The sequence below is a fragment of the Dendrobates tinctorius genome, unplaced genomic scaffold (assembly GCF_039654945.1).
Source record: "Dendrobates tinctorius isolate UK_male_01 unplaced genomic scaffold, ASM3965494v1 ptg000043l, whole genome shotgun sequence".
Classification (NCBI taxonomy): domain Eukaryota; kingdom Metazoa; phylum Chordata; class Amphibia; order Anura; family Dendrobatidae; genus Dendrobates; species Dendrobates tinctorius.
Window position 1 is genome coordinate 28,111,884 of NW_027361711.1, and position 13,636 is coordinate 28,125,519.

Consider the following 13,636-nt stretch of genomic DNA (forward strand, 5'->3'; position numbering starts at 1 on the left):
AATCTTCATGCTTTTGTTTTTTCCTCCCCTTCTTCCAAGAGCCATACCTTTTTTCTTTTTCAGTCGACATAGCCATACGAGGGTTTGATTTTCGGGATGAGTTGTATTTTGAATGATGCAATTCTTTTTATCATATAATAAAACATCCAAGTGTTTGTTCTTTGCATAGTACATTATATGCTAAAAATTACTCTGACCAATTATTTTTGAGGTCAGTGTTATTATGGCAATACCAAACTTGAATAGATTTTTTTATTAGAAATTTGTAGGAAAAAAAACATATTTGCTTGTGTCGCCATTCTCTGTGACCCGTAACTTTTTTATTTTTCTGTCAATTGATCTTGTTTTTTTTGCGTGACAGGCTGACTGTTTTATTGGGGTAGATAAAATGTTTTGATTAGCTTTTAACTGCATTATTTTTTAGAGAGGAGTGATTAAATAAGTACAATTTGGGCATTTTGATTTTTTTTTCTCATTGTGTCATTAATTTTGTATCTTGATAGCTCGCGGCTCGCATTCCATTCAAACATTGCTGTACAAGATTGACATTAGAGTTGGAATGGTTACAGACACAAGTATTAGGCCGGGGTCACACTTGCAACTGCAATGCGAGTCTCTCGCTTCAATACCTGGCATTGCCGCCGTCACTCAGGTCCGGAGCACTCTGGTCCCAAGTGCTGGTGGCAGTGCCAGGTATTGATGCGTGAGTTTCTCACATTGCGGTTGCAAGTGTGTCTTAGACACAGATCCCAACAATATAGTCTAGCCATCATTGACTGCATGTGGAGAACATTCAGCTCCTGGTTAACTCACATGCAATTTTGGTAGCTTTGGTGCACCCCTGGCACGGCCCAGAGTTCGGTGAAACTTTATGCCCCCCTCATTTGCATGTCGAGAGCCGTTCCCCACTTCTGATTGAGAGTTCACTTCCCAGAGTGATCACTGCCTGAACTCGACCTGCATGTCTATGCATGCGCACTGACACTGGCTGGGTCCAGGTGCACACACAGTATGGGTAGGTGCGTTCTTTAGCCTGGACCCTCTTTGCAGATGCCACTCACTATGCTAAGGGGGCAGCTTGGATAAATAAGAGAAAAAATTGCCACTTTAGACCTTGTGATAGGTTCTATTTAAGTAGAACTACAATGTGTATGGCTGTCACCGCCATATCACTGAAGCCAAAATGCCTAGTTAGTGTCATGCTACTGCAGTGCAGTATAGCGCAACCTCCACCAGGGGGTGCTGGTGAGGGGAAAGAGGTTGAACACACAGCGTAGCAACACTGAGCAGCAGTACAAGCGCCACTAGGTGGCGAAAGAGTGGTCAGACGAGCCAAGTCAGTAATAGTCAGGAGCAGAAGTATCAGAGGTCACAGCAGTACATGTGGTCAGAAACAAGCCAGAAGATCAGCAACGGTCGGAATCGGATAAGACAAAGACAAAAGATAGAAGCAGGTCCAAATGCAAGCCAAGTCAAAACCAGGGAGTCAACAATCTTACAGGAAATCACTGAGTCAGGACAGACAGAGGGAATAAACAGACACGGGGCTAGTCAGGGATAACAGCAGGGCCAATTAGGATATACCGGAGTCAGATACACACACCGAAGGCAGAACTATAGCTGACACCGCCTGTAGGATGCAGCGGAGCTAAATAGCAAACCTCAAACCAGACTGAGGCTGAGAAAAGTTAACCCCTGAAATGACAAGACCGGGAACATGGAAAGACAGGACTCAAAACCAGGTCTGGATCATAACAGTACCCTCCTCTCAAGGGGGGGCCACTGGACACCCAGGCTTCCCAGGATAACATGTAACAAACCAATTGATCAGCATGGACAGATCGCGCCGGGACCCAAGATCGATCCTCAGGACTGTAACCCCTCCAATGGATCAAATACTGAAGTGAACTACAGACCATGCGAGATTCCACAATCCGTTACACTTCATACTCAGTCTGACCATCCACAGAGACAGGAAGTGGAGATGACTTAAGAAGGGACTTATGGAACACATTGGGGATCCAAAGCGATGGAGAAAGGCGTAAGCGAAAGGCAACTGAATTGATAACCTCAATGATCTCATAAGAACCAATAAACCCGGGACCTAACTTAGCAGAAGGAACTTTTAGACGAATGTTCTTGGTAGACAATCACACTTTATCTGCCACCCGGAACATAGGTCCTAGAGATCGTCTCTCATCAGCAAAATGTTTTCCCTGAGCCTCCCCAATGTTCTTCTGGAACTCCCTCCTTACCTCCCCCAACCGTTGAACTGCCATATTAGCCCCTGGACATCTTTTATCCAGCCTGTAAGATTCACCAAAATGGGGGTGAAAACCATAGTTACAAAAGAATGGAGAGGTGCCAGGGAACTGGTTATTCCGATTGTAAAATGCAAACTCAGCCACGGGCAACGAGGAACACTAATCATCCTGCTGAGAAATAGCAAGACACCGCAAAATCTGTTCAAGTGACTAATTGGTCCTCTACGTCTGACCGTTGGTCTCGTGATGGTAGGCAGAGGAGAAGGTCAAGCAAATACCCAATCTTTGACAAAATGCCCTCCAAAATTTGGACACAAATTTTACCCCTCTATCAGAAACCACACACATAACAGTTAGGTAGACTTATTTGCATGGGTGTAAATGTTAATTCCTCTAATTTGTGTAGGGTAGCGCCTCTTAAATGTCTTCTACTGCAGCCTCACAAGACAGACCAAGATTAGGTTTATGCATTATTAACAGTAGTGGAAGTCCATGTTATTTTCCTTTTCTTGCCTCCTGAACACAGAACAATATTAAAATGGGACAATATTAAAAAGGGACAGAATGAGTTAATTATGTTGCTAAACTATAGATTGCTGCAGACATTGAAAGCATTGTGTCTACTGTATCACTCTACAGTGTGGGACACTTGCATACACAGCTACACCTCTGCAAAAAATAGGGGGAGCCTCAATGATGAGCCCAGCTTCGCACTTTAAAGGGAACCTATCAGTAGGATTGTGCTTAGTACACACTGTCAGGTTAGGGGCCGTTATACTGATTATGATACCTTGGGCGATGAAATCCGCCTTGTGGTTGTTGTTAAATCTTTATTTCCAGTTCTGTGTTAATGATATGCTCCTGCTCCGGGGTGGCCTGTGGGGGGGAGTCTTCATGTGGTGCTCTGCTTACATATTCATCTGTATGGGTTTATGACAGGTCACTGATCCATCAGTGACCTGCCCCCTATTTTACATACTGTATATCTCATTATTTGGAAAAAAAATGACATTCATCATGCAGGCGTTGTAGCAAGATCGGATGTATAATATCCATATATTAATTTTAGTTAGTGCTATAAATTTGTTGAGTAAAAAAAATTTCTTCCTCAAAATGGCACAATCCGCACTTGCATAGTAGCAATATTCGGAATGTGATAGGTGCTATGGCACAAGCCCCACCGTCGTTTTGCTAGAGGAAAAAAACATTTGTCTCTACCAAGATGGAGCCAGCCACGCCTGTGCAGTAGCATTTATCGACAATCCGATAAATGCTACTGCGCCGGCGCCATCTTGGTGGCAACACACTTTTTTCCTCTAGCAAAATGGCTCCGGCAGTGGCGCCTGTGCTGTAGCATCTATCACGTTCTGAATTATGCTACTGTGCAAACGCGGAAGACATTTTTTCTCAACAAATGTATTCAGCACCACCTGAAAATAAAGATTAAACCATAAGATGGATTTCATTAACCAATGTATTGTTTTAATCAGTATAACGGCACCAACCTGACAGTGTCTGTAGTTTACTGAGCAAAATACTGCCGATAGGTTCCCTTTAAGAAGCATCGCTGTAGGATACTAATATTGATTTGTTCCACTTCCTAGTAATCTAGAATCACAAAAAAACGCTGTTTTGTGATAATCAAATCTTAGAAAACCTCCTTTATGCAGATATCACATGGCGGAAGCCAGTTAGAAAAGTGAAATGTATGGAAATACAGAACATGAATGGCTCAAGTTTTCCAACTCTATTTTCTGGCTTATTGAGGGGTCTCAGGTTGTAGATCACAATCACATCCAGCATATTGCATTCAAATATCCTAAAAGGGCATATAGCGGTTGTATTCATTAACTAACTCCTTTAATGGAGTATGCATATTACATAGTTATAACTAATATATATTTTTACTTATTTTGCTGCATTACAACCTGTGTTTAAATATTTTTTAATCCGAAGTGTGTCATGCATCAGCACTAAAAGTTGGTGAAGTGAGAAAAATATAGGCATAAATTTCATTTATCGGATCCAATAACTAAAAATTGGCATATGTATTCTTCCCCTTTTGCTATGAAGCCCTTGTGGTGCAAGCAATTACCTTCGAAAGTGACACATGCATATACATACATTACAAAACCTGGCCCAGATGCACAAAACAAGCCTCTTAGTACTATGTGCACTAGAGCAGCATTACAGGTTTACATCACAGAGGACAACCATCCCTGTGATACATACCTCTCATCAACTATGTGTCCTATAGCCACCCTGCAATGTATAAATACAGTATGTGTGGTCAGTACAAGGGACTGACATGACTTATTCCTTCCAAAGACCATACTAAGGACTAAGGGGCACTCATTACAGGAGGAAAAAAGGCGATTCTGGCAGCTAAACAGGAAAGGGTTCTTTACAGTTAGAGCAATCAAAATGTGGAATGCTCTACCACAAGAGGTAGTAATGGCAGACACAATAACAGCTTTTATAAAAGGGAACTTGATGAACCTAGGTCTTTTTTCAACCTATGTAACATGCTAAGTGAAATTAGGTCCCAAATCATGCTGTTAATCATTTAAGGGGAAATGTGTAAATGTCTTGGAGTGGCCTAGTCAAAGTCCAGACCTTAATCCAAATAGAATCTGTGGTTAGACTTGAAGATTGCTGTTCACCAAAGGAAAACATCTAACTTGAAGGAGCTGGAACAGTTTTGCCTTGAGGAATGGGTAATAATCCTAGTGGCAAGATGTGGAAAGCTCAGAGAGACTTATCCAAAGCAACCTGAAGCTGTAATTGTCGCAAAAGGAGGCTCTACAAAGTACTGACTTTGGGGGGGGGGGAATATTTATGCACACTGAAATTTTCAGTTATTTTGTCCTGTTTGTTGTTTGCTTCACAATAAAAAGAAAACTAAATGTTTACAGTTGTAGGCATGTTCCTTACATGAACTGATGCAAGCTCTCAAAAAAATGCTGAATTCTTGGTTGTGAGGTAGCAAAAAACAAAAATGCTAAGGGGTTGAACACTTTTGCACTGTATATAATTAATGAAATGACCTATATTCCATGATTATTTTTGCTTTTTTTTTTATAGGAGCGAGAGCGAAGGTCCCCTCCATTCAATTTACAGATTCATCCTTTCTCTGATGGAGTCAGCGCCCTGCAGATTTACTGCATGAAGGAAGGTGTTAAGGTATGGGATGTGTATTATGCACTTCATATTTAGGAACAGTCACATGACTGAGAGGCCAATGCAGCCACCTAAAGGTGAATAGATGTTTATCAAATTAAACATTTTTTTTTAAAGGATGTCAACATACCGGATCTGATCAAACAGCTAGATATTCTGGGAGACAATGGGGTAAGTAGTTGCCCGAAGTTGATACCCACAAACAACTAAGCAATACTCCACACTAACATCACATTATTCTTCCATCAGAATCTAAGGAATGAGGAACAAGTTGCCATCATCCAGGCGAGCACAGTGCTATCGTTGGCCGAGAAGGTAATGTTAAAATATTAATAATTTCTGTTGGTCTTTTATGTCTTGCATCAATTAGGGTTTAGCAATGCCTATCAGGTCTATTGTCTTAATGAGCTCTCATATATAATTCACATCAGCCTACGGTACTTACACTATAGAGCATTGGATGATGTCTCATCTACGACAGGAGAAAATGTTAAGGGTCTCCTTGAAGCAAAGCATTTACTGTAAATGAGGACTTATCTCTCTCTCTCGTGGATTTTGACTGACGTCGAATAACTGAAGTGTGAAACAGGCTTAAAGAGAACTTTTCACAAAATGTTACATTATGAGTAGTGATTGGCGAACTCTTGGATGTTCAGTTCATTTAAAAAAGTTTGGTTCGGGTACCAGAACAGTATCCAAACCCGAACCTGAACCCGAACTCCATTCAGATGAATGGGGCCCGCACATCCGCTGTTGACCACAATGTCATCTTCAAGTCAGCGTGGCAAACATTGCCTCTGATCATGAGTAAGATTATTACCGGCAGTCAGAAAGCTGCGGTTCCCACGCTGTCAGATGACAGCGTGAGCCAGCAGCTGTGACCGGACTGTAACAATTATATGGGTACTACGGAATCTGATTGTGTGGGATAATATGAAACTGAGATCAAAGTAGATGCAAATAAGTATATTTAACAAGTGTGACAAAACTAACAGAGCACTTCCTGTAATAGTAACGAAAACACAGCACAATATAGAATGATGCAAGTAAAGTAAAACAAACAGCACTTCCTACAATAGTAACAAATGCATAGCTCAATATAGAAATGTCCAGAGTAACTGAAGAGTGAGGCGCGACCACTAATATAACCAGTCCAACAGTAATATAATGCAGGTGTGTACAAGGCACTAAACGTAGAAGTAAAGCAGAAAGAATGTGAGTAAGCACATTGCTTTTAATGAGGCAGTCCAGCAATATTTAAGAATGAGCAGGCACACAGCACTAAAGTGTAGAAGTCCAGCAATCATAAGGGTGTAAATGCACACTTAAACGTAGAAGTCCAGCATTATATTGAAGTGGCATTAACCAGAGAAGGTCACTATGGGTACCGTTACACTTAGCGATGCACCAGCGATCCCGACAACGATATGGATCGCTGGCGCATCGCTAAGTGGTCGCTAGTGGGCTGCCACACAGGCAGATCTCACCAGCGACATAGCAGGAGTCGGGGGTCGTTATTTACCTGTCAGACGCGGCGATCCTGACGTCTTCCCGCCCGCGTCCACGCGTCGCTCGTCGGCGCCACAAGAAGCCCAGCAGGAAGCGCCCGACGAGAAATGATCCAGGACGTTCTCGCGCGACCAGCGATGAGCAGCGGGGGAGCCGGTCGGAGGTAAGTATCAGACATAGCGATATCGCTAGCAATATCGCTGCTACGTCACAAAATCGGTGACGTTACAGCGATATTGCTAGTGATATCGCTATGTGTAACGGGGCTTATGTGTACCTTTTGGGCTGAAAGTCCTGCACAAGTCCAGCACCACAGCCCAGACAAACACAGACCTAGAGGATATGATGATGTCAGGATTCCGTACTGGCCACAGCAGTTCCAGGGACGAATAGCTCCAACTAGCAGTCCAGACAGTAGTTAAGCACAGACGGCATCAGGGAGATGCACAGGGGACTGTAGGCAGCAGAACATAGAGAGGCAGAGCACCGAGTAATGAGCAGCAGCAGAGAGTCCACCAGAAGAACAGCAGGAGCTCAGGAGCCCACAGCAGCAAAATACTCAGGCAAAGAGGAGCACACGACCCAGACTTAAATAATCAGGACAGACAGGAAGTTTCATGGCAGGGTGAGATACAAGACTTGGGGCCCCGTCACACATAGTGACGCACCAGCGATCCCGACAATGATATGACCTTGTCAGGATCGCTGTTGTGTCGCTACATGATCGCTGGTGAGCTGCCGAACAGGCAGCTTCACTAGCGATCAGCACCAGTGACACGCGGGTAACAAGCGACGCACGTCGCTTAGTTACCCACTGTGTACTTTAGTTACCAGCACGCTGGTGCAGGGAGCTGGTAACCAAGGTACACATCGGGTTTCTAAGCGGCGCGCTGCACTTAGAAATCCGATGTGTACCTTGGTTACCAGCTCCCTGCACCAGCGCGCTGGTAACTAAGGTACACATCGGGTTTCTAAGCGCTGCGCGCCGCTTAGAAACCCGATGTGTACCTTAGTTACCAGCGCCAGCTCGCTGATCGCTGATCTCCCGCCTGCCACACGCAGCGATGTGTGTTGGCCAGCGGGAGACCAGTGATCAAAAAAATGTCCTAGCCATTCCAGGACGATCAGCGATACCCGGCAGGGGGGCCGGTCGCAGGTAAGTGTCACACACAGCGATCTCGCTGGTGAGATCGCTGTTGCGTCTCAAAACTTGTGACTCAGCAGCGATCTCGCTAGCGAGATCGCTGTGTGGGACGGGGGCTTTACTTCCAGTCACAGAGGCATCGGCTGTTGAGAGAGTACTACTCCGATTAGCCTATGCCTGCTGCCGCTAATAACAGCTAGAGCAGGTGCGGTTGATGAGAGTATTCAGCCGACGCCTGTGCTATAAATGAATAAAAAAAAGAAAATGATGCGGGGTATTTCTATTTTTGATAACCAGAATGGCAAAACTGACAGCTGTTGGCTGCAACCCTCAGCTCTCAGCTTTAGCAAGGCTGTTTATCAAGAGTAGAGGGGTCCTCATGCCAGTTTTTTAAACTATTTAAAAAAATAATTTTAAAAAATGGAGTTGTTTCTTTTAAGTCTGGTCCTGCCTGCATTCTTCTTTTTCTCCATGGGTGTTGTTGACTCTGTTATCTCCCCAAGAGGAGACATAGTAGGGCAGCAATCCTGGAGAAGTTCCGGGTATAAGTACGATAGTAGGAGAGGAATCCCATGATCTGCCTCACCTCCCCGACAGTAGAAGGCCACTTGTCTTTTAAGGCCAGTACCAGAGCGATTTCTGCCGGGTCCATGGTATATTCTCAGGACACAATTTTCCCTAGAAATCGAACTTGCCTTTTGAACAGTTCACACATATTTGAGGTCAACTTAACTCTGTGTTGTTGATACCGCTGAAGTACGGTTCTCACGTGTTCAACATGCTCTTGGAAGGTTTTGCTGTGTACCACATTGTCATCCAAACGCGGCAGACAGATATCATCCCTCAAACCTTCTAAACATGTCTCCATGCTCCTCTGGAATTCTGCTGGAGCTAAACTGAGCCCAAACGGTATGCTGATCCACTCACATAATCCCCATGATATGATGAATGCTGTCAAGAGTCTACTGGACTCCTCGACAAACCCTTGGTGGTATGCCTTACCCTGATTCGAGGACAGAGAACCAGGTACTTCCTGATAGGCTATCCAGCATATCTTGGATCTTTGGTATCAGGTGTCAATCAGGTACTGATTTTCGGTTTAGTTCCCTGTAATCACAGCAGAGTCTCAACATACCGTCCTTCTTCCTAATACAGACAATAGGAGATGAATAAGATGACTTCGACTTTTGGACCCATCCTCTGATGATTAGATCTTGTAAATGCTCTTTCACTTCACGGTGTAATGGTTTTGGCACCGACATGTAACTATTGGTTACTGGGGTCTTGTCTTTCAAATTAATTTTCAACTGCAGCGATGGAATACAGCCTATATCAGAGTCATCTTTAGAGAATGCATGACGCTCTTCTCTCAGCATCTGTTTTTTTACCGCTAGATCTTCAGCACACAAGTATTCCAGGGGTACTGGGGGATCCCAGGATCCCAAGGTGGGTCATGCAAGTTCCTCCCCTGGGCAACTCCTGTTCTTTGTGGGGGGGACTGAATTCACGGTAGACCACTGGTTGGGTCTCACACTGGCTGGATATACTGCTTTGCCAGTTTTAATGTGACCTAACACAGTGTTTGGATCTAGTCTAACTTCGTGTTTTGTGGTATTCATCACCGGCACTGTCATTTGGGCAAACCCACCAGTAGGAATCGTAAGCACAGTCTCACCTTGAACTAGGCCTTCTGGAAGTTCAGAGGAGTCTTTTTGCATGAACAGTCTCTTCTGGACTTTTCTTCCCCTTTCCACCCGGACTCCACACCTCACTCCCACCACTTGGTTTGCAGGGATGATGGTTGGGCACAGGCCTACCTTGACTTCTTTCAGGTCCATTTTATTCGGTGCTTTCTTTACTCTATGAATCACATTTTCTGCCACAGCGTTGGGTATGGTGAATGATGTGGCAATTGCATCCACCATCAGTGTCCAAACTTGTGTTTCGTGATGACCTCACTAATTACATTATAACCCAGGATATGATCCTCTGCCACGTTCTGGTCACTGGTCACAAGAAAAGGTACCAAAAACTCGATGGTGTTGCTGTTTTTCGTGGCCCTGAGTTGTAAAGTCACTTCTACCCAGCCTATGAAAGGAATTTTGGCCTGGTTGATGGCTTTGCCGTGGAGTTCCACTGGTCCTAAGAGTTCCTTTAGCAACCAAAAGCAGGTATGTGGCAGGTGGCACCTTCTCCATTCTTCATTTAAAAGACTTGCTTGTGCTCCTGTGTCCCACAGTGCTTTTACCAGAAGTCCATCAAGCTGGCACTGTATATAGCACCTTTCACCGTTTAGGCTAAAGAGGCTATCTTTACTGACCGAGGAATCCTCCTCCCAGGAGTATGATGTTAGACCTCCGCACTGGGCATTCAGTAACTGATGCCCCTTGTCGATTACAGCTGTTGTAGATGGGAACACACTTGGTGATAGTGCTGAGGCAGCAGTTTTACCTCATGCGCCATTCTGGGGGTTGGTGGGATTTGGATTTGCTACTGGGGTCTCCTCCGTGTTGCGGTTACCAGTCACCCCGCACTGGCAAGCTCTTGTCATCTAACCCGAAAGACTGTCACCATTGGCATTCCTTGGCATAATGTCCTTCCTCACCACATTTTAAACAGTGCACACATACTGCACTCTGATTTGATGAACAGCGTGCCTTACAAGCCGGGTATCTTCTGTTCTGGAACCCACTCCTGGGTCTGAGAGATACAGATTCTGGCCTGGAACTAATCAACTCTTTCACCTCCATCAGCTCGCAGTTCTCCTATTACTTATTCCTAGTCAGCTCTGGCTGTCCTCCCTTTTGTTCATGGTTTAAGGTTCACTCTCGGCGGTGGTACTGGAGGGTCTTCATCATGATCTTCAGACTGGCAACCAGGGGTCTCCAACTTTAGGTGACTCAATTTGGTGGTTTTAGGAGCAGAGCCCTTCTTTAATTTCTGTTCGCTCTCTGACTCCAAACTAGCTGCCTCATTCATTTTTTCAATTAGGACTTCATCCAGAATGCCAGGATCTTCTAGGTACTGTTTTAGCTGTAACTTAATATATTTGCTGATTAAGCCCATTCCCAACTATCTCATGAACTTCTTCTTGACTAGCCCAGCATCAAACTTGTCCTCTGCCCCTACATCTCTGCATGCGAATAACAGTCTATCCTTATGTTCAATCGCTCTGAACAAGAAACTTTGGGGTGATTCATTATTGTTCTGTGAGACGTTAAGGAGTTGGTGGAACAATTCTGAAGTACTCTCTTCTTTATAGTGCTCTTTTAAAATCATCTTCAACTGTGGTAGGGTCAATTGACTTTTCATCTCTAGCATACTGCAGAGGTTCAGTCCTGGGCTGATTGCTTTCACCAGCCCCTTAATGATCTCACTTGGCTGGTAGCCTTTCAGTAATCCTGCATCGATCTGGTGCAACAAGTTCATATAAGACAGTTTCTTTTTCTGCTCACACTCTTCAATCTGTCCCAGGATCTTGAACTCTTTCCTTATGGTGATATATGGTGTTGAAGAGTACTTTTTCTGATTTATCAAACCCAAGCAGGTTAAAGGTTCTGTCAGAGTCTGTCACACGTTCAGATGGTTGGAGAGATTTTTGCAGGGCTGTTGTTAAGGCTTTGAATTGTTCTTTCAGTTCCTGTAGTTCTGTCTCGGAAGGAGATTCCCGCTCATGGTAATTGGCACTGCCCCTCCATCTTCCAACTTCAACCCGGTTAGAAGCTGTGATAGCTCCTGGAGGAACTTCCCCATGACATATTCAGCTTCTTTCTCCCCCAGCTCATCCGTGTATTAATGGTGGCTACAAGTTGTTTACGGGAGCGCACTTTAGAGATCTATTCTTCTGACCTTTTTTATATGTTCTGCCACTGCTCTCAATTCTTCACACGTTAACTAAAGAAGCAATTCGCTAATCCTGTCCATTTGTATTTCCACATCCATTGCTGCTAGTGAGTTTCCTTTAGGGCTGGTCCCCTTTAACTGGTATGGCAGAGTTGAGTTGAGGTGCTGTGGTGCTTTAGGGCTGGTCTCCTTTAACTGGTGTAGCAGAGGTGAGTTGAGGTGCTGGGCTGCTGTATTTTCCAGTCACTTCGCCTCTTTTCCCTCTACACGCTAATTCCCCGTATGGGCCACCAATGTTACGTGTACGCTGCTAGGTTCAGAAAGGGGTGTGACAGGTCTGATAAATTCTTTGGAACTCGGGGGGAACCGTTACGCAGGGCGACCATGGACTGAAGCTTCCTCAAGAACAAGATGGATCCACTTGATCACACAGATTCAATTGATAGACTCCGATGAACAGTGTAGCTTAATGTCGTAGCACATTCAGTACAATTCAAGTCTCTTAAGTACAGGCTTCATAAACAGTACAGCTGCTTCTTAGAGGCACATTGACTAACTGTCTCTTGATAGCACAGTTGAGCACAGATCAAGACTCTTTACAAAAGCACAGTAGTACACAGCATTCCTTCTAGCACAGTGTAATGGAGGAGGGGGTGAGGGTTTTCTGAGGGAGATTTATCCCAGTGACGCAACTTCTTCCAGTCCTTCTCTTCCTGCTCCTGATAGACTCTCTAAACTAGTAGTACAGGGGTTAGCCCAGCTCCACTCTGTAATGGAACCCTGTGTCCCCATCGTTCACTTCCTGAACGTTTGTGAGACAGATCACAGACACACACCACTTAATCCCTTCTGGCTGCTGCCAGAACAGTAAAAAATTTCCCAGAATCCCCCTGGAGCTCTGCTAACCACTCCCTGTCTCCTGTGACTGTGTTAACCCCTCTAGTTGCTGGATGCTTTTGAAGCAACAGCAGCTAGCACTACTTCTGCATGTCAAATGCGGACCCCGAAGTTTACTGTTCAGGTTCGCCCATCTCTATTTATGAACAAATCACTTTCCTCACTTTGCAGCCTACTCTAAAACTCTGATGTTGCTATACACTCACCAACTTTGCCCATCTTTTTGTCCTGTTTATTTCTGTTTATTTCTTAACTGGTGGCTTGAATTCATTTATTTTAGCTAAGTGTTTCCTCACTATCTTTATGTTTATAGATATCCTGGATTCTTCTATTCCTTTAATAGGACAGTAAAGATCAGTTGATGTTAAATTTCCTTTCTGAGATAAAACAGATGCAAAATAGGAATTTAAAAGTTTGGCCTTCTCAACATCCTTTCTTACCATTTCATCATTTTCATCCTGCAAAAATCCTATAGCATCTTTGACTTTTCTTTTACTTTTGACACATCCCCAAAATCCTTTTTTATTGCTTTTGACATCTCTTGTAAGCCTTAATTCATTGTCAGCTTTAGATAATCTCATTTGTGCCCTGCAGGTTCTGCAGACACCATTATATTCTTCTTTAGATATGTCTCCCTCTTTCCATTTTATAAACATTTCTTTCTTCCTTTTTAGCATGTGTTTAAGTTCTGTATTCATCCCTCCTGGTTTCCTTAAATGCTTCGTATTCTTCCCTCTTTTCAGAATTGTTAATGATTGTGCTTTGAGAATATCATTTTTCAAGATTTCCCATCCTTCCT

General features: G+C 44.0%; 1 protein-coding gene across 1 annotated transcript in view; it reads left to right on the forward strand.

The window, feature by feature from the left end:
- The window catches only part of JAKMIP2 (janus kinase and microtubule interacting protein 2), a 224,162-nt gene that overhangs the window by 181,590 nt on the left and 28,936 nt on the right, over positions 1-13,636 (forward strand). The window contains exons 15-17 of the mRNA XM_073575246.1: positions 5,349-5,447; positions 5,562-5,615; positions 5,694-5,759. Coding sequence (XP_073431347.1) covers positions 5,349-5,447; positions 5,562-5,615; positions 5,694-5,759 — 219 coding nt within the window. The remainder of the gene's footprint in view (positions 1-5,348; positions 5,448-5,561; positions 5,616-5,693; positions 5,760-13,636) is intronic.